The sequence below is a fragment of the Salmo trutta genome, chromosome 14 (genome assembly GCF_901001165.1).
Source record: "Salmo trutta chromosome 14, fSalTru1.1, whole genome shotgun sequence".
Lineage (NCBI taxonomy): Eukaryota > Metazoa > Chordata > Actinopteri > Salmoniformes > Salmonidae > Salmo > Salmo trutta.
This window is the reverse complement of record NC_042970.1, coordinates 80329978-80349530: the sequence shown is the minus strand read 5'-3', so window position 1 is coordinate 80349530 and position 19553 is coordinate 80329978. Positions and strand designations below refer to the sequence as shown.

At 44.0% G+C, this 19553-nt stretch overlaps 2 protein-coding genes across 3 annotated transcripts in view; both read left to right on the top strand.

Moving 5' to 3' along the window:
• LOC115147557 (zinc finger protein 271) overlaps positions 1-2322 on the top strand; it is a 41353-nt gene extending 39031 nt beyond the window's left edge. The window contains exon 5 of the mRNA XM_029689802.1: positions 1465-2322. Coding sequence (XP_029545662.1) covers positions 1465-2301 — 837 coding nt within the window. The 3' untranslated portion in view covers positions 2302-2322. The remainder of the gene's footprint in view (positions 1-1464) is intronic.
• Positions 2323-10705: 8383 nt separating this feature from the next.
• Positions 10706-19553, top strand: LOC115147561 (zinc finger protein 883-like). 2 transcript variants are annotated; one of them, XM_029689814.1, is made up of 4 exons: positions 10706-10917; positions 16674-16845; positions 18058-18468; positions 18637-19553. In XM_029689814.1, the coding sequence occupies exons 1-4, from the start codon at positions 10909-10911 to the stop codon at positions 19530-19532; spliced, it is 1488 nt and encodes a 495-aa protein (XP_029545674.1). In that variant the 5' UTR covers positions 10706-10908; the 3' UTR covers positions 19533-19553. The 2 variants fall into 2 exon arrangements, with proteins under 2 accessions (XP_029545674.1, XP_029545673.1); XM_029689813.1 differs by having other exon boundaries at positions 10711-10917; positions 18058-19553.

Here is a 19553-nt window from a genome sequence, read left to right as displayed (position 1 = left end):
AAGTGTAACTTGGTCCAAAATATATATTTCACCTAATGTTAACATTCTGTCATGAAGAGCACATGTTCAACTTAATAAAAAACATGTTTTCCCATCTCAAGAGATTTTGAATACAAATATTACTATACTAAGTGCCTATGTGCCAAATAAAGTGACATGGTTGAATGTAACAGGGGACTACTGAAAACAACAAAACCACTGGATTACATGTGTAAAATAGTCCTTTAAATCAGCCATAAAACCGCTTGTGACTGGGAATGGAAGCTTGTTTTGTGCAACAGGGAGCGGCAATTGAATGCAATCTTCACAACAACAAAAACATTTCTAGCATGTCTATGTGTGGGTAAAAGGGTTTACTTGCATAGTTTTCCACCACAAAACAGCAGTAAATTGACAAAAAGAGTTGAACCAGCTCACCTGCTTTTACTCTGATTTGACTATTAGATGTTCAATGTTTCTTTTGAGTTTTTATTTTTTGAGGAATAGTTTCACCATATTAAAACGAGAGTTGAGTTTATCTAACGGGGATGACCTTAAAATGAGTGACGGACGTAAATGAATCACTATTCACATTCATAATAATCTTCAGAAAGGACTTTGGTCAAGGCAACAAACTAGTTATGGCAGTAGGAAAAATGCACCAAATGACTTGTGACAGATGATCTAGTCACCCATGATTCACCAAACAATATTTTGAAAGAGGAAGCAAAGTACTTTAAGCACGTGTTTTCATTTCAGTCTCCTCCATCTCCACTAACCAAAGATAACTATGGATTTTTGTTCTATTAATAATGCAAAATTGCTATTCAATATCTTTGTTTCACAGGGGACAGCCCAAACCGTTGCTCTCTCAGTGGGAGGGGCTTATCATCTGGGGAGCCTAAACAACAACGTGATGCTGACAAGACGTCTCTCCAGAAGAGTCTCTCCAGATCAGAACGTCTCAATAGCTGTGATCAGTGTGGGAAGAGCTTCAAACAATCACGACACCTGATTACACACCAACGAATACACACAGGAGAGAAGCCTTATAGCTGTGATCAGTGTGGGAAGAGATTTGCTGTATCAGGAGACCTGACTACACACCAGCGCATACACACAGGAGAGAAGCCTTATAGCTGTGATCAGTGTGGGAAGAGCTTCAATCACTCAGGAGCCCTGACTAGACACCAGCGCATACACACAGGAGAGAAGCCTTATAGCTGTGATCATTGTGGGAAGAGCTTCAATCAATCAGGGACCCTAACTAAACACCAACACATACACACAGGAGAGAAGCCTTATTGCTGTGATCAGTGTGGGAAGAGCTTCAGGACGTCAGAACACCTGACTACACACCAACGCATACACACAGGAGAGAAGCCTTATAGCTGTGATCAGTGTGGGAAGAGCTTCAGGATGTCAGAACACCTGACTAAACACCAACGCATACACACAGGAGAGAAGCCTTATAGCTGTGATCAGTGTGGGAAGAGCTTCAGTCGATCAGGAGACCGAACTATACACCAACGCATACACACAGGAGAGAAGCCTTATAGCTGTGATCAGTGTGGGAAGAGCTTCAGTCGATCAGGAGACCTGACTACACACCAACGCATACACACAGGAGAGAAGCCTTATAGCTGTGATCAGTGTGGGAAGAGATTTGCTGTATCAGGAGACCTGACTATACACCAACGCATACACACAGGAGAGAAGCCTTATAGCTGTGATCAGTGTGGGAAGAGCTTCAGTCGATCAGGAGACCTGACTACACACCAACGCACACACACAGGAGAGAAGCCTTATAGCTGTGATCAGTGTGGGAAGAGATTTGCTGTATCAGCAGCCCTGACTACACACCAACGCATACACACAGGAGAGAAGCCTTATAGCTGTGATCATTGTGGAAAGAGCTTCAATCACTCAGGAGCCCTGACTAGACACCAACGCATACACACAGGAGAGAAATATTATAGCTGTGATCATTGTGGGAAGAGCTTCAATCAATCAGGGACCCTAACTAAACACCAACACATACACACAGGAGAGAAGCCTTATAGCTGTGATCAGTGTGGGAAGAGATTCAGGGCGTCAGGAGCCCTAACTAAACACCAACGCATACACACAGTAGAGAAGCCTTATAGCTGTGATCAGTGTGGGAAGAGTTTTTCTCGACATTTCAACCTGACTAAACACCAGCTCACACACACTGGAGAGAAACCTTACTCTTGTCTATGTGGAAAGAGCTTTGCTCATTCAGAGTCACTGAAAAAACACCAGAAAGCCCTTTCCTCTCTGGCACTGGTTCCAGATCCCTAAATAAAGTTTCAATAGAAAACATCTTGTAAAGAGTCATCTATCTCCCATTCTCTAACAGTTTACTAAGTCTGATTACCATGGTAACCTGTGTCGCATAATATGCAGCTCTGGATCCATATGTATCAAGCGTCTTGGAGTAGGAGTGCTGTGTGTGTGTGGTGGGGTGGGGGTGTTGTCGTGGACGAATCAGAATTAGTTGGGTAACATAGATAATTAAGATGTTTTATTAGTATAATATGCTTATTTGAGATACTTGTCATTAGAAATTGTCCATTGGACTCTGGTGTCTTTTCAGTTGCACGTCTACCTTAGCTGGGGCTCAGACACTTGGGGCCCAGCAAGGGGAGAGGTCAGACTTGTCGTCATGGGAATGTGTCTTTACCTATTTCTTAAACCATGTGAAGGGATGGCGTGATTACTGGGGAACCAATGACTTGTCTCCACAATGTCTGTGAGCAAGTCACTCCCTCCTTTTGTTTATTGTGGGGAGGTTAATGGCAGTATCTGGACCCTTGTATGTCCTCTCTTAGATCTCACACTTATCCTGTGATAATATATGGCCTAGAGGCTCACTCCCTCCAGTGAGCCTGTCCAGGAGTGGGGTCAAGAGGGGGTTTGCTTGAGATGGGAGTATCTAGAGTTGACAATTGATATATGCCATTGGATGAAATAGTTCTGTTCAATACCGTACCAGGGAGGGACGGTTCTAAGGAGACCAGATACTGGGCTATACCATTAATCCTGTTGACATAGCAATTACTGTCTGATGTGTTTTATTGATATCTGTCATACAAAACGTAACCTTTGTGAACTGTTACTAAGTATCTGTGGTTTGTCAATGTACGTTGAAGGGGGTATCGTTGCTATAAAAGATCCCTGTAGCAATTCTGTAATCACCTTCCTGGTTCATTCGAGAGAATGCATTAGTGGGGTCAAGAACTTTTGCAAAGTATCTTAAGTATTAAAGATGTAGTTTAACTCGGACTGGTGTGTTTGTAAATCCTCATTTGGTAATGTTGAAATTAGCCACCACAGTGTTCAGAGCTGTATCTTATTTAACTCCTATTATCCATTGAATAATTGTATAATGTAGAATAATGTTTCAACAATACTAGGTGTGTATTGTTAAGTTCTGAACAAACAGAGTAAAAACTCACAGACAACTGGAAAAATCTCAAACCAACTTTATTCACCCACTGGATCATACAGCTGCAAAGACAAAGACATGATTTTACAGTTGTGGCCAAAAGTTTTGAGAATGACACAAATATTAATTTTCACAAAGTCTGCTGCCTCAGTTTGTATGATGGCAATTTGCATATACTCCAGAATGTTATGAAGAGTGTGATCAGATGAATTTCAATTAATTGCAAAGTCCCTCTTTGCCATGCAAATGAACTGAATCCCCCAAAAATATTTCCACTGCATTTCAGCCCTGCCACAAAAGGACCAGCTGACATCATGTCAGTGATTCTCTCGTTAACACAGGTGTGAGTGTTGACGAGGACAAGGCTGGAGATCACTCTGTCATGCTGATTGAGTTCAAATAACAGACTGGAAGCTTCAAATGGAGGGTGGTGCTTGGAATCATTGTTCTTCCCCTGTCAATCATGGTTACCTGCAAGGAAACACGTGCCATCATCATTGCTTTGCACAAAAAGGGCTTCACAGGCAAGGATATTGCTGCCAGTAAGATTGCACCTAAATCAACCATTTATCGGATCATCAAGAACTTCAAGGAGAGTGGTTCAATTGTTGTGAAGAAGGCTTCAAGAAAGTCCAGCAAGCGCCAGGACCGTCTCCTAAAGTTGATTCAGCTACGGGATCGGGGCACCACGAGTACAGAGCTTGCTCAGGAATGGCAGCAGGCAGGTGTGAGTGCATCTGCACGCACAGTGAGGCGAAGACTTTTGGAGGATGGCCTGGTGTCAAGAAGGGCAGCAAAGAAGCCACTTCTCTCCAGGAAAAACATCAGGGACAGACTGATATTCTGCAAAAGGTATAGGGATTGGACTGCTGAGGACTGGGGGAAAGTCATTTTCTCTGATGAATCCCCTTTGGGGCATCCAGAAAAAAAGATTGTCCGGAGAAGACAAGGTGAGTGCTACCATCAGTCATGTGTCATGCCAACAGTAAAGCATCCAGAGACCATTCATGTGTGGGGTTGCTTCTCAGCCAAGGGAGTGGGCTCACTCACAATTTTGCCTAAGAACACAGCCATGAATAAAGAATGGTACCAACACATCCTCTGAGAGCAACTTCTCCCAACCATCCAGGAACAGTTTGGTGACGAACAATGCCTTTTCCAGCATGATGGAGCACCTTGCCATAAGGCAAAAGTGATAACTAAGTGGCTCGGGGAACAAAACATCGATATTTTGGGTCCATGGCCAGGAAACTCCCCAGACCTTAATCCCATTGAGAACTTGTGGTCAATCCTCAAGAGGCGGGTGGACAAACAAAAACCCACAAATTCTGACAAACTCCAAGCATCGATTATGCAAGAATGGGCTGCCATCAGTCAGTATGTGGTGCAGAAGTTAATTGACAGCATGTCAGGGCGGATTGCAGAGGTCTTGAAAAAGAAGGGTCAACACTGCAAATATTGACTTTGCATCAACTTCATGTAATTGTCAATAAAAGCTTTTGACACTTATGAAATGCTTGTAATTATACTTCAGTATTCCATAGTAACATCTGACAAAAATATCTAAAGACACTGAGGCAGCAGACTTTGTGAAAATTAATATTTGTGTCATTCTCAAAACTTTTGGCCAGGACTGTAGAAGCACATATATTTATACCTTCCTACTAGACCGGGTGTCAACTCCTTGCACATCTAGACAGCCAATAAAACTCTGTTGCTAGGCAGGAACTTAATTGGTTCCTCACTGGTGTAGTCATGGCCCTGCCTGATGCTCAAACCTTCGTGGGTGTGGAAGTATATGTGTGTGAAATAGGACTTTTTCTTCTCACTTCATCTGGCCTGACCTCGGGACAGATTCCCTAAACCATGGCTGTCCTACCTTTTCAGTGACTGAGACCAGACTGTTGCCCTTTGCCTCCCTCCTTAGGAGCTGTGATATTTAACAATAACATGTTTTGACAGTGTAAACTTTCTGCACTCCCCCTTGTCTCACTCAGTAACTTTCCATAAACTTAGTTCTTATCCACCCTCCATTGACCCCAACATATACATTCCTTATACATGCAAAGTAATCAATACGTTCTAGCCTGGTAACATGAATAGGTAGATTTCAAGCTAGAATCCTACAGTATTCATGTATTCAATAGATCAATAAATTAAATCCATTATCTGCAAAACAACATCTACTTATCACGTTAATTATGTTTTTAAAATCTATAATAATAATATTTTTTTTTACAAGGAGCATAGACCTCTTGTATAATTTGTGTGCTCCTAAAAGATTGTTGTGGAAATTCACCAGTAAGGAGTCAAACTCAGTGTAAATGAATCAATCTTTATTAACAGGACCGGAGAGGTTAACAAACTCAATTCAAGCTTGATGAAAACTCTGACAAGGGCGTTCCCTCTCAGTCCTTATATTCCGCTACACAAACAAGTCATATAAGCATGATTTACATGATTCATTATTAACATTGATTCCTGCATGTGACTTCAGTCTGGAGTACCAGAGTGCGCTCTGGGCATTCATAAATTCAAATCCTTTTGCGGTGTACATGTTTTTATATATATATATACATATATATAGTAGCGTTGATCCGAGCATTTTGACCTCACAACAGCAATTAAGCACCCAAGCTAACTGGCTAGCTACTTCCAGACACAAATGAGAGAAACCATCACTCTGACCATTTTACTCCCCCTAGCAGAGCTGGTTAGGCAGTTTTCATGTTAACCATATGGTTGGTGATTGTAACTGTGCTGCTGGCAACAATTGAATTACGCTTGTTTGCCGACGTTTATTGACACCGGTCATATTCAACGGGTGTTGATCTTTAGTAAATTCATCAGTTCTTCTGCGCTCTGGCACTCAAGACGAGAGTGCTCTGAAATCGGAGTAGATAGCCAGAGCGGATTTACGAACGCGCCCTATACATTTCCGATAAATCTACGCTATTCGTGTGTAAACAAAGTACCAAAACACTTTCCTGTCAACCAATGTGTTTGAGAGAGAAAACAATACAACAGCTGTATACTTTACAGTGAAATGCTTATCCCCGCTATACACTCATATCCCCATGGACCGTTGTAGATTTCCTCCATATAAAAGGGGAAGTTTAACTAATATCACAAACTTGTGATTCCATACATTCAAATTATTTAGGTTAAATTTCCCTTCTTCCCCAGTTGTTGCTGTCGGCCACATTAAATAATAATATAAAATAATCACAATTGTTTTAGGTGGAAAAATCTCCTGACTTTTGACCCTTTCAGTATTTTAAAAAAATTATATATATTTTTTTACCCCTTTTCTCCCCAATTGGTAGTCATCGCTGCAACTCCCGTATGGACTCGGGAGAGGCGAAGGTCGAGAGCTGTGCGTCCTCCGAAACACGACCCAGCCAAGCCGCACTGCTTCTTAACACAATGACCGCTTAACCCGAAAGCCAGCTGCACCAATGTGTCGGAGGAAACACCTTACACCTGGCGACCTTGTCAGCGTGCACTGCGCCCGGCCCGCCACAGGAGTCGCTAGTGCGCGATTGGACAAGACCATCGCTGCCGGCCAAACCTTCCCCTAACCCGGACGACGCTGGGCCAATTGTGCACCGCCTCATGGGTCTCCCGGTCACGGCCGGCTGCGACAGAGCCTGGACTCAAACCAGGATCTCTAGTGGCACAGCTAGCACTGCGACGCAGTGCCTTAGACCACTGCACCACTCAGGAGGCCAATAAAATAAATAATTTGTCCACAATTCACGGTTTTCTCAATTGCTCTTTGACTGACAATGGAGCCGCGCACAAAGACACGTCACATGACTCACTTTAGCAGCTCTCCAGTTCTACACTGTAGGGAGAGAGAGGAATAGAACTGCACCTAACTAGTTTCAATGTATGGAATCACTTGTGAAATGTGGGATTTTAGGTTAACTTCCCCTTTAACTTGATTTAATGGCGACAAGTCAGAAGAAACCCACAGGGAAACTGTGTACTTTCTTTCTGAAACACCATTTTCCACCACCATGCTAGAGTAGCCAATGCTAGTCTCGGATGCTGTGTATCACGTTCAGTCAATCAGATATTTTATTTGGAAAACTAACAGACTAGAGGGGAAACAGACTGGTGCTGTAGTGGAACAGTGGTGAGGTTTTAATGGGAGTAGGGTTAGTTGGTATAGTGGTGAGGTTTAGGTTTTAATGGGTGTAGGGTTAGTTGGTATAGTGGTGAGGTTTAGGTTTTAATGGGTGTAGGGTAAGTCGGTATAGTGGTAAGGTTTTAATGGGTGTAGGGTTAGTCTGAATAGTGGTGAGGTTTAGGTTTTAATGGGTGTAGGGTTAGTCGGAATAGTGGTGAGGTTTTAATGGGTGCAGGGTTAGTTGGAATAGTGGGGAGGTTTTAATGAGCGTAAGGTTAGTTGGTATAGCGGTGAGGATTGAGTGTGTTTAGGGTTAGTTGGAATAGCGGTGAGGTTTAATTGGATGTAGGGTTAGTTGGTATAGCGGTGAGGTTTTATAGGTGTAGGGTTAGTTGGTATAGCGGTGAGGTATTAATGGGTGTAGGGTTAGTTGGTATAGCGGTGAGGTTTTAATGGGTGTAGGGTTAGTTGATATAGTGGTGAGGTTTAATTGGGTTTAGGGTTAGTTGGTATAGTGGTGAGGTTTTAATGGGTGTAGGGTTAGTCGGAATAGTGGTGAGGTTTTAATGGGTGCAGGGTTAGTTGGAATAGTGGGTAGGTTTTAATGGGCGTAAGGTTAGTTGGAATAGTGGGTAGGTTTTAATGGGCGTAAGGTTAGTTGGAATAGCGGTGAGGATTGAGTGTGTTTCGGGTTAGTTGGAATAGTGGTGAGGTTTTAATGGGTGTAGGGTTAGTTGGTATAGTGGTGAGGTTTTAATGGGTGTAGGGTTAGTTGGTATAGCGCTGAGGTTTTAATGGGTGTAGGGTTAGTTGGTACAGTGGTGAGGTTTTAATGGGTGTAGGGTTAGTTGGTATAGTGGTGAGGTTTTAATGGGTGTAGGGTTAGTTGGTATAGTGGTGAGGTTTTAATGGGTGTAGGGTTAGTTGGTATAGTGGTGAGGTTTAATTGGGTTTAGGGTTAGCTGTTAGTGCAATCCCCCCCACCCACCATCTTAAGTCTCTCTTTTTGTATCAATGTGTCAAGGGAGTACAGTAGGTTGTGGTGTATGCACCTCAGTTGGATGCAATCAGCCAATACAATAAAAAAGAACAGACTGCTGCAACCTTATTGGCTAAACGCAATACATAACATCCAGGACTAGCATTAACTACTCTACGATGGTGGAGGAAAGTTTTGTTTCATAAATAAAGTATGCATATTTTCCAAATGTTTTCCCTCCTTCTTGCCATTAAATCCAGTTGAGGAGGAAATTGACACGTTTGCAGCCTGAATGGAGAATGTTTTATGTACGAACCGGTCCACGGGGACACGGCTGCATACATTTCCTTTGGACAGCAAGATAAAACTACTCAATATCGCCATCAGCTGGCCTTTGGGCTGACTTCACAGTAACTCTGAAACAAAAGGGTTATAAATATTGTAATGGAGACTTGCCACAAGGCTTCACATTGTAAAACTGCAATGATGGTAGTAATCATGATCAGTCAGTGCTCATCATTGCCTTCCTAGGTGTAGGGAGAATTTGCTCCTAAACGCTGATCCCGGGTCATTCACGGCCTCCCTGTGAAGTTATTTTATCTGTAGCCTAATAAACTGTATGGTTTCCCAACGAGTCTTAGTGAGAGGACCACACAACATGTCATCGCGTGACTAAGTTTACTTCCATATGAATGCTATTATATCAATATTTGTGCATAAAAGCGTTTCCACTGACATTTCTTGCGTAATTCATTTTACAGACACAAAAAGATCCCACCTTGTCGAGGTTGGATGGAAACCTGGTTAATGAAAACAAATAACGTGTTTTACATAGTGGCGTAGCCAGTCCACAAGGTGGCGCAGCACCTCTTTTATTTGGGGAGAACACTGATGTCTAGCACCAAGAAAACACAACATTTAACACTGAGATTCCATTCCAAATATACCCTCTTCAGCATGTAGTGCTCTACTTTTGACCAGGACCCAGAGAGAATAGGTTGCCATTTGGGACATACCCTAAATTCACACTTCCATTATTGTAAAACCAAAAGCCTGACAATAACACCATCCAATGACAGCTACTAATGCCATGACTGTACTGTAATGTAATAGGACGGCATCGACGACAGCAAACCTGAGGAAAGTTAGTAAGGTGCTGTGCATGTAACAAACACAAAACACCACTCCTATGAAACTCCTAAAAAGCACCATTCAATTGAAAAACCAAACTCTGTATTAGGTGGCTAAACATCTTTCTAGAAGTTACACAGGATTGACAGAAGGACCTAAATGTTGCATTGTGCCACTTTACCAAGTCTTTATTCATATTAAACATCTGATTAATCTAATTCTCCATGTGTTCTGTATTAAAGGGAACTTTATTAAATATAACAGATTTAAAATTGAATATTGGGGTACAATTTCTACAGGAAAAATATGAAAGGGACACAAGAGGCATTCATTTCATTCAACTAACCCTACATTCATTTCATTCAACTAACCCTACATTCATTTCATTCAACTAACCCTACATTCATTTCATTCAACGAACCCTACATTCATTTCATTCAACTAACCCTACATTCATTTCATTCAACTAACCCTACATTCATTTCGTGGAACAACCCATCTGTTTATGGACCCATATTTGCAAAACCTAGTTATTCAATTGCCAGTTGTACTGTTAGAGGGGCCAGTTACATTAGACGTTATTGTTGTCATATCGTTTTCTTCACTTTCTTCACATTAGCAGGCAAAAGACCACGTTCATAATCATCATCGTTGCCACGGTCTAATAATGGATGTAAAAAAAGAATGATAGCAAAAATTAGTTATGTAAAAATTACTTCATACTCCACATTTAGGGGTCTACAAGGGGTCCAAAATTGTTGTCACAGGGGTACTGGCGCGCCCCCCCCCCCCCGCCCCTAAAACTGCAAGTGAACAGCCTTGAGAACATCAGGACTCAAATGAAACTCGGTTCCAAATTGCTGCCAGGTAAAAGTAGACGATAGCAGAAAAAAGGATTCTTTGTGAAAGGGGTGTTGTTGATCGTTTCTTGACTTTACTCGACTTTTATAGATGGGGTAAAATATTATCCAAGAACTTTCTGAAGTTTAGCCTACATGAGATGTGAGACGTTATGTTGTCATAAAGTAATTGAGCTTGGATATTTAAATAGATGTTTGATTGCTCTGGTCTATGGGTGCATCAGTTACAACATCGAGACTGGAATTCTCTTCCGGCCGGAAACCCCCCAATCCTTATCTGAACACTGTGACAACATAGTAACCGCGCTGTAGCCTACACATTTATTTTCTTCAGTAAGAAACAATAGCTTCCACGATGAATCCGGTAAGTCTGGTTTCCTTTAAACATTGTAGGTCTGCTGTGTTGTATAAAATGTCTAGGACTAGTTTTCATCATCTTTGATCCTCCACATTGCTGTGTTCAGTTTAAACGGCTGGACAAAAAACATGACGATAAAACTTGTTGGGATTTTTTTGTCTTTGGCAAAGTAGCGTAATACTTTATCATGCGTAGGAATCTATGCCTATTACTTAAGCATCTCTCCTTCCTCCCAAAGTGTACACTTGTTCACTTCCACTTATTTGAAGGCCAGATTATTCATTATATAAAAAAAATATACATATTTGCGACTGTATCTAACGATGTTCATCTCAGTATGCTTAGCAAACTCAATTCCTGTACCCCTTTCTACCTCATACAGTATCAGTCTCTCTCTTTCCCGATCATACTGTCCACACTGTATCAGTACATGCTCCACTGTCTCTGTTTCCTGGCAGTAATCACATCTTCCTGTTGAATGATTTCCTATCACATTTCATAACTTATTCAGCTGGCTATGCCCCACCCTTAGCCTTGTAAGGATAGCCACCTCTCTTCTGTCCATTCCTACCATCCTCCCCTACTTTACTCTGTACCTGGAATAGGGGCAGCAGGTAGCCTAGTGGTTTAGAGCATTGGGCCAGTAACCCGAGCCGACTAGGTGACATATCTGTCTGCCTCTGAGCAACTTAACTCTAATTGTTTGTGTAAGTCGCTCTAGATAAGTGTCTGCTAAATGACTAAAATGTCAACAATGAGTAGATGCCTGCCCTTAGTGTCACTGTTCCACTGCTCCTACCATCTCTGCACCACCACTGTCCATATCGTTCCCTGAGCCTCTGCTTTGCTCATTGGCACCTCCACTTCCTGTCTCCTAACGGCCTGTTTAGCTAGCGCATCTACTTCCTCATTCCCTTCTACCCTCACATGGCCCGGGACCAAAGCAAACCATCTTTGGACACCTATCTGTCTCACCCGGGCATAGAGCAGGCCTTGTCTGCTATGTGAGCTAAATGATTGCAGACTCATCAACACTGCACACGAGTCAGAACATATAACTACTCTGTCTGGCTTGACTTCCTCCACCCACTGCAGGGCCAACAGTACGACCATCAGCTCTGCCATGTACACAGCCAGGTGGTCTGTAATATGTCTCCTGACAGCCACCCCACTTTCCTGTTCAACAAAGGCTGATCCAGGCGGACCTGTCCTTGGGTCTTTTGATCCATCTGTATATATGGGTAAAAAATACTGAGTTACAGTTTCCAGACACCTTGTAAAGAAGTTGCATGGATCAACCACCTCCCTGTCTTTCTGTACTCTCTCCGCCACTTGTAAATTAACTACTGGAGGTGGGAGTAGCCATGGTGGACTCACAGGGATCAACCACCTCCCTGTCTTTCTGTACTCTCTCCACCACTTGTAAATTAACTACTGGAGGTGGGAGTAGCCATGGTGGACACACAGGGATAGGTACCGTGGGGCTGAAGTCCCTACAATACAATCCCATCTGCCTCTCCTGGTTATCACCCACCCATCCAAAGCTTTTATTCTGTCCACATTCAGGCTCCCAACTTCTCTGTAGTACCTCTTTTGTGGGGTGAGACACATCACGTTCCTGTAAATTAACCCAATAATGAATTGCCAGTGATTGTCTTCTAATATGTAATGGCAATGAAAAGAAGTGTCTTAAAGAATGGAAGGCAGTCGTTATCATTTACATTTACGTCATTTAGCAGACGCTCTTATCCAGAGCGACTTACAAATTGGTGCATTCACCTTATGATATCCAGTGGAACAACCACTTTACAATAGTACATCTATATATTTTTTTTTGGGGGGGGGGTTAGAAGGATTGCTTTATCCTATCCCAGGTATTCCTTAAAGAGGTGGGGTTTCAGGTGTCTACGGAAGGTGGTGATTGACTCCTGGCGTCGTGAGGGAGCTTGTTCCACCATTGGGGTGCCAGAGCAGCGAACAGTTTTGACTGGGCTGAGCGGGAACTGTGCTTCCGCAGAGGTAGGGAGGCGAGCAGGCCAGAGGTGGATGAATGCAGTGCCCTTGTTTGGGTGTAGGGCCTGATCAGAACCTGAAGGTACGGAGGTGCCGTCCCCCTCACAGCTCCGTAGGCAAGCACCATGGTCTTGTAGCAGATGCGAGCTTCAACTGGAAGCCAGTGGACTGTGCGGAGGAGCGGGGTGACGTGAGAGAACTTGGGAAGGTTGAACACCAGGCGGGCTGCGGCGTTCTGGATGAGTTGTAGGGGTTTGATGGCACAGGCAGGGAGCCCCGCCAACAGCGAGTTGCAGTAATCCAGATGGGAGATGACAAGTGCCTGGATTAGGACATGCGCCGCTTCCTGTGTGAGGCAGGGTCGTACTCTGCGAATGTTGTAGAGCGTGAACCTACAGGATCGGGTCACCGCCTTGATGTTAGCAGAGAACGACAGGGTGTTGTCCAGGCTCACGCCAAGGCTCTTAGCACTCTGGGAGGAGGACACAATGGAGTTGTCAACCGTGATGGCGAGATCATGGAACGGGCAGTCCTTCCTCGGGAGGAAGAGCAGCTCCGTCTTGCCGAGGTTCAGCTTGAGGTGGTGATCCGTCATCCACACTGATATGTCTGCCAGACATGCAGAGATGCGATTCGCCACCTGGTTATCAGAAGGGGGAAAGGAGAAGATTGTGTGTCGTCTGCGTAGCAATGATAGGAGAGACCATGTGAGGATATGACAGAGCCAAGTGACTTGATGTATAGCGAGAATAGGAGAGGGCCTAGAACTGAGCCCTGGGGGACACCAGTGGTGAGAGCACGTGGTGCGGAGATGGATTCTCGCCATGCCACCTGGTAGGAGCGACCTGTCAGGTAGGACGCAATCCAAGAGTGAGCCGCGCCAGAGATGCCCAACTCGGAGAGGGTAGAGAGGAGGATCTGATGGTTCACAGTATCAAAGGCAGCAGATAGGTCTAGAAGGATGAGAGCAGAGGAGAGAGAGTTAGCTTTAGCAGTGCGGAGAGCCTCTGTGACACAGAGAAGACCAGTCTCAGTTGAATGACCAGTCTTGAAACCTGACTGATTTGGATCAAAAAGGTCATTCTGAGAGAGATAGCAAGAGAGCTGGCCAAGGACGGCACGCTGAAGAGTTTTGGAGAGGAAAGAAAGAAGGGATACTGGTCTGTAGTTGTTGACATCGGAGGGATCGAGTGTAGGTTTTTTCAGAAGGGGTGCAACTCTCGCTCTCTTGAAGACGGAAGGGACGTAGCCAGTGGTCAAGGATGAGTTGATGAGTGAGGTGAGGTAAGGAAGAAGGTCTCCGGAAATGGTCTGGAGAAGAGAGGAGGGGATAGGGTCAAGCGGGCAGGTTGTTGGGCGGCAGGACGTCAGAAGTAGCAAGATTTCATCTGGAGAGAGAGGGGAGAAAGAGGTCAAAGCATAGGGTAGGGCAATGTGAGCAGGACCAGCGGTGTCGTTTGACTTAACAAACGAGGATCGGATGTCATCAACCTTCTTTTCAAAATGGTTGACAAAGTCGTCCGCAGAGAGGGAGGGGGGGGATTCAGGATGGAGGAGAAGGTGGCAAAGAGCTTCCTAGGGTTAGAGGCAGATGCTTGGAATTTAGAGTGGTAGAAAGTGGCTTTAGCAGCAGAAACAGAGGAAGAAAATGTGGAGAGGAGGGAGTGAAAAGATGCCAGGTCCGCAGGGAGGCTAGTTTTCCGCCATTTCCGCTCGGCTGCCCGGAGCCCTGTTCTGTGAGCTCGCAATGAGTCGTCAAGCCACGGAGCAGGAGGGGAGGACCGAGCCGGCCTGGAGGATAGGGGACATAGACTGTCAAAGGATGCAGAAAGGGAGGAGAGGAGGGTTGAGGAGGCAGAATCAGGAGATTGGTTGGAGAAGGTTTGAGCAGAGGGAAGAGATGATAGGATGGAAGAGGAGAGACTAGCAGGAGAGAGAGAGTGAAGGATGCGACGGTGCAATACCATCTGAGTAGGGGCAGAGTGAGTAGTGCTGGAGGAGAGCGAGAGGGAAAAGGATATAAGGTAGTGGTCGGAGACTTGGAGGGGAGTTGCAGTGAGATTGGTAGAAGAACAGCATCTAGTAAAGATGAGGTCAAGCGTATTGCCTGCCTTGTGAGTAGGGGGGGACGGTGAGAGGGTGAGGCCAAAAGAGGAGAGGAGTGGAAAGAATGAGGCAGAGAGAAATGAGTCAAAGGTAGACGTAGGGAGGTTAAAGTCACCCAGAATTGTGAGGGGTGAGCCATCCTCAGGAAAGGAACTTATCAAGGCGTCAAGCTCATTGATGAACTCTCCAAGGGAACCTGGAGGGCGATAAATGATAAGGATGTTAAGCTTGAATGGGCTAGTGATTGTGACAGCATTGAATTCAAAGGAGGAGATAGACAGATGGGTCAGGGGAGAAAGAGAGAATGTCCACTTGGGAGAGATGAGGATTCCAGTGCCACCACCCCGCTGACCAGATGCTCTCAGGGTATGCGAGAACACGTGGTCAGACGAGGAGAGAGCAGTAGGAGTAGCAGTGTTTTCTGTGGTAATCCATGTTTCTGTCAGCGCCAAGAAGTCGAGGGACTGGAGGGTAGCATAGGCTGAGATGAACTCTGCCTTGTTGGCCGCAGACCGGCAGTTCCAGAGGCTGCCGGAGACCTGGAACTCCACGTGGGTCGTGCGCGCTGGGACCACCAGGTTAGAGTGGCAGCGGCCATGCGGTGTGAAGCGTTTGTGTGGCCTGTGCAGAGAGGAGAGAACAGGGATAGACAGACACATAGTTGACAGGCTACAGGAGAGGCTACGCTAATGCAAAGGAGATTGGAATGAAAAGGAACTAAACAACTGGGGAAGCGAGAGAGCAGGGACTCCCTCACTAACCATTCACTGAAACACTCAAATATCACAGCCACAAAGTAAAACATTTATATCGTAGAAATTCATGGAAACAAAAATGTGCTTTTGTGAGTTTAAGGTTAGGGTCAGGCATAAGGTTAGCAGTGTGGTTAAGGTTAGGGTTAATATTACATTTTAAGACGATACATTGTTTAAATATGCGTGGTTTTTCAATCGATCAATCAATCATGTTTATGTATTTATAGCCCGTTTTACATCAGCAGATGTCACAGTGCTGTACAGAATCCCAGCCTAAAACCCCAAAAAGCAAGCAAAGCAGATGTAGAAGCACGTGGCTAGGAAAAACTCCCTAGAAAGGCAGGAACCCTAGGAAGAAACCTAGAGAGGAACCAGGCTCTGAGGGGTGGCCAGTCTTCTTCTGGGTGTGCTGGGTGGAGATTATAAGAGTACATGGCCATTAAGGCCAGATTGTTCCTCAAGATATTCAAACATTCATAGATGACCAGTGGGGTAAAATAATAAAGTTCATGACTTTGTGGCTATGGTAACTAATGTCGGCCTGGCACTAGTGTTTTTTTTTCTCTCCAAGTTGCTGACATGTCACGTGTCCTACTTTTATCAGTACACTCGTAACAACTTAATCATTACGAAACGCATATTCGATCAAATAAGCCACAAGTCGCCTCTTCCTCTCTGTTTTGAAAGGAAATGACTGGTATAGTAAATATGGTGGAAACTCTGACCAACCCAATGCTATTAGATTAGTGGGAAGTAGTGAACGATTGAACATTTGAGGAAAAATGAGATATTCTAGGGATGCTCCCAAATCAATCAGAGGTGTAGACTAAAATAATACAATATTTGGTTCAATGATAAACTATGTTTGATATTTCTTGTGTCCAACAGGACAAAGCTAACCCGTTCCCCTCTACCCTCACGGAGTCCCCAGGTCAAACGTCTCCCGGTACCGTTTTACTGCTGCGTCTGGTCGACTGCAGGAAAACACCGAGACAGAGTGGAACTGAGAGAGGAGAAGAGAAGGAAGATGGAGATTTGATTTCATTAAGTAAGAACCATGTTGTGTATATTAGACTACAGTCTGCTTCTAAAACGATAGCTGAGGTGCATAAAGATGGCGGCCTGCATGTACTTACAACAACTTCCTGGTTTTGCTACGTTCACTGTTTTTCACATTGCTCTCTTTTGTTGTTTTTTGGTATGGTCATTAGCACAGTAAACATGATCTCACTTTTAGTTTCAAGACGCTGGCAATTTGAAAACTCGTAAAGGTAGATTGTGTTGATTTATTGCAACATTGAACAATGTCGAGCACCGTAGTTTCAAAACCGTGGGTAGGTCTAAAACAATAACATCATATCAGAATTCTGCCATCTTTATGCACTTTAGTCATGAATTGATTCATGATATATTGATGAAAATATCTGGGTAGTTCCGCCCATTTTAAAAGTGTAACTTGGTCCAAAATATATATTTCACCTAATGTTAACATTCTGTCATGAAGAGCACATGTTCAACTTAATAAAAAACATGTTTTCCCATCTCAAGAGATTTTGAATACAAATATTACTATACTAAGTGCCTATGTGCCAAATAAAGTGACATGGTTGAATGTAACAGGGGAGTACTGAAAACAACAAAACCACTGGATTACATGTGTAAAATAGTCCTTTAAATCAGCCATAAAACCGCTTGTGACTGGGAATGGAAGCTTGTTTTGTGCAACAGGGAGCGGCAATTGAATGCAATCTTCACAACAACAAAAACATTTCTAGCATGTCTATGTGTGGGTAAAAGGGTTTACTTGCATAGTTTTCCACCACAAAACAGCAGTAAATTGACAAAAAGAGTTGAACCAGCTCACCTGCTTTTACTCTGATTTGACTATTAGATGTTCAATGTTTCTTTTGGATTTGAATTTTTTGAGGAATAGTTTCACCATATTAAAACGAGAGTTGAGTTTATCTAACGGGGATGACCTTAAAATGAGTGACGGACGTAAATTAATCACTATTCACATTCATAATAATCTTCAGAAAGGACTTTGGTCAAGGCAACAAACTAGTTATGGCAGTAGGAAAAATGCACCAAATGACTTGTGACAGATGATCTAGTCACCCATGATTCACCAAACAATATTTTGAAAGAGGAAGCAAAGTACTTTAAGCACGTGTTTTCATTTCAGTCTCCTCCATCTCCACTAACCAAAGATAACTATGGATTTTTTTCTATTAATAATGCAAAATTGCTATTCAATATCTTTGTTTCACAGGGGACAGCCCAAACCGTTGCTCTCTCAGTGGGAGGGGATTATCATCTGGGGAGCCTAAACAACAACGTGATGCTGACAAGACGTCTCTCCAGAAGAGTCTCTCCAGATCAGAACGTCTCAATAGCTGTGATCAGTGTGGGAAGAGCTTCAAACAATCACGACACCTGATTACACACCAACGAATACACACAGGAGAGAAGCCTTATAGCTGTGATCAGTGTGGGAAGAGATTTGCTGTATCAGGAATCCTGATTACACACCAGCGCATACACACAGGAGAGAAGCCTTATAGCTGTGATCATTGTGGGAAGAGCTTCAAACAATCACAACACCTGATTACACACCAACGAATACACACAGGAGAGAAGCCTTATAGCTGTGATCAGTGTGGGAAGAGCTTCAATCACTCAGGAGCCCTGACTAGACACCAACATATACACACAGGAGAGAAGCCTTATAGCTGTGATCAGTGTGGGAAGAGCTTCAAACAATCACAACACCTGATTACACACCAACGAATACACACAGGAGAGAAGCCTTATAGCTGTGATCAGTGTGGGAAGAGATTTGCTGAATCAGGAGCCCTGACTACACACCAGCGCATACACACAGGAGAGAAGCCTTATAGCTGTGATCAGTGTGGGAAGAGCTTCAATCACTCAGGAGCCCTGACTAGACACCAACACATACACACAGGCGAGAAATCTTATAGCTGTGATCAGTGTGGGAAGAGCTTCAATCAGTCAGGAGACCTGACTACACACCAGCGCATACACACAGGAGAGAAGCCTTATAGCTGTGATCAGTGTGGGAAGAGCTTCAATCACTCAGGAGCCCTGACTAGACACCAACACATACACTCAGGAGAGAAATCTTATAGCTGTGATCATTGTGGGAAGAGCTTCAATCACTCAGGAGCCCTGACTAGACACCAACACATACACACAGGAGAGAAATCTTATATCTGTGGTCATTGTGGGAAGAGCTTCAATCACTCAGGAGCCCTGACTAGACACCAGCGCATACACACAGGAGAGAAGCCTTATAGCTGTGATCAGTGTGGGAAGAGATTCAGGGCGTCAGGAGACCTGACTAGACACCAACACATACACACAGGAGAGAAGCCTTATAGCTGTGATCAGTGTGGGAAGAGATTCAATGAGTCAGGGGCCCTAACTAGACACCAACGCATACACACAGGAGAGAAGCCTTACAGCTGTGATCAGTGTGGGAAGAGCTTCAATGAGTCAGGGGCCCTAACTAGACACCAACGTATGCACACAGGAGAGAAGCCATATAGCTGTGATCAGTGTGGGAAGGGTTTTGCTCGAGATTTCAACCTGACTAAACACCAGCTCACACACACTGGAGAGAAACCTTACTCTTGTCTATGTGGAAAGAGCTTTGCTCATTCAGAGTCACTGAAAAAACACCAGAAAGCCCTTTCCTCTCTGGCACTGGTTCCAGATCCCTAAATAAAGTTTCAATAGAAAACA

What these genes read in the sequence shown, in the direction of transcription:
- LOC115147561 (XM_029689813.1), top strand. An exon ending in TTCATTAAGTAAGAACCATG is followed by an intron (nt 16,846 to 18,057) that starts TTGTGTATATTA and finishes TTTGTTTCACAG; the next exon opens with GGGACAGCCCAAACCGTTGC.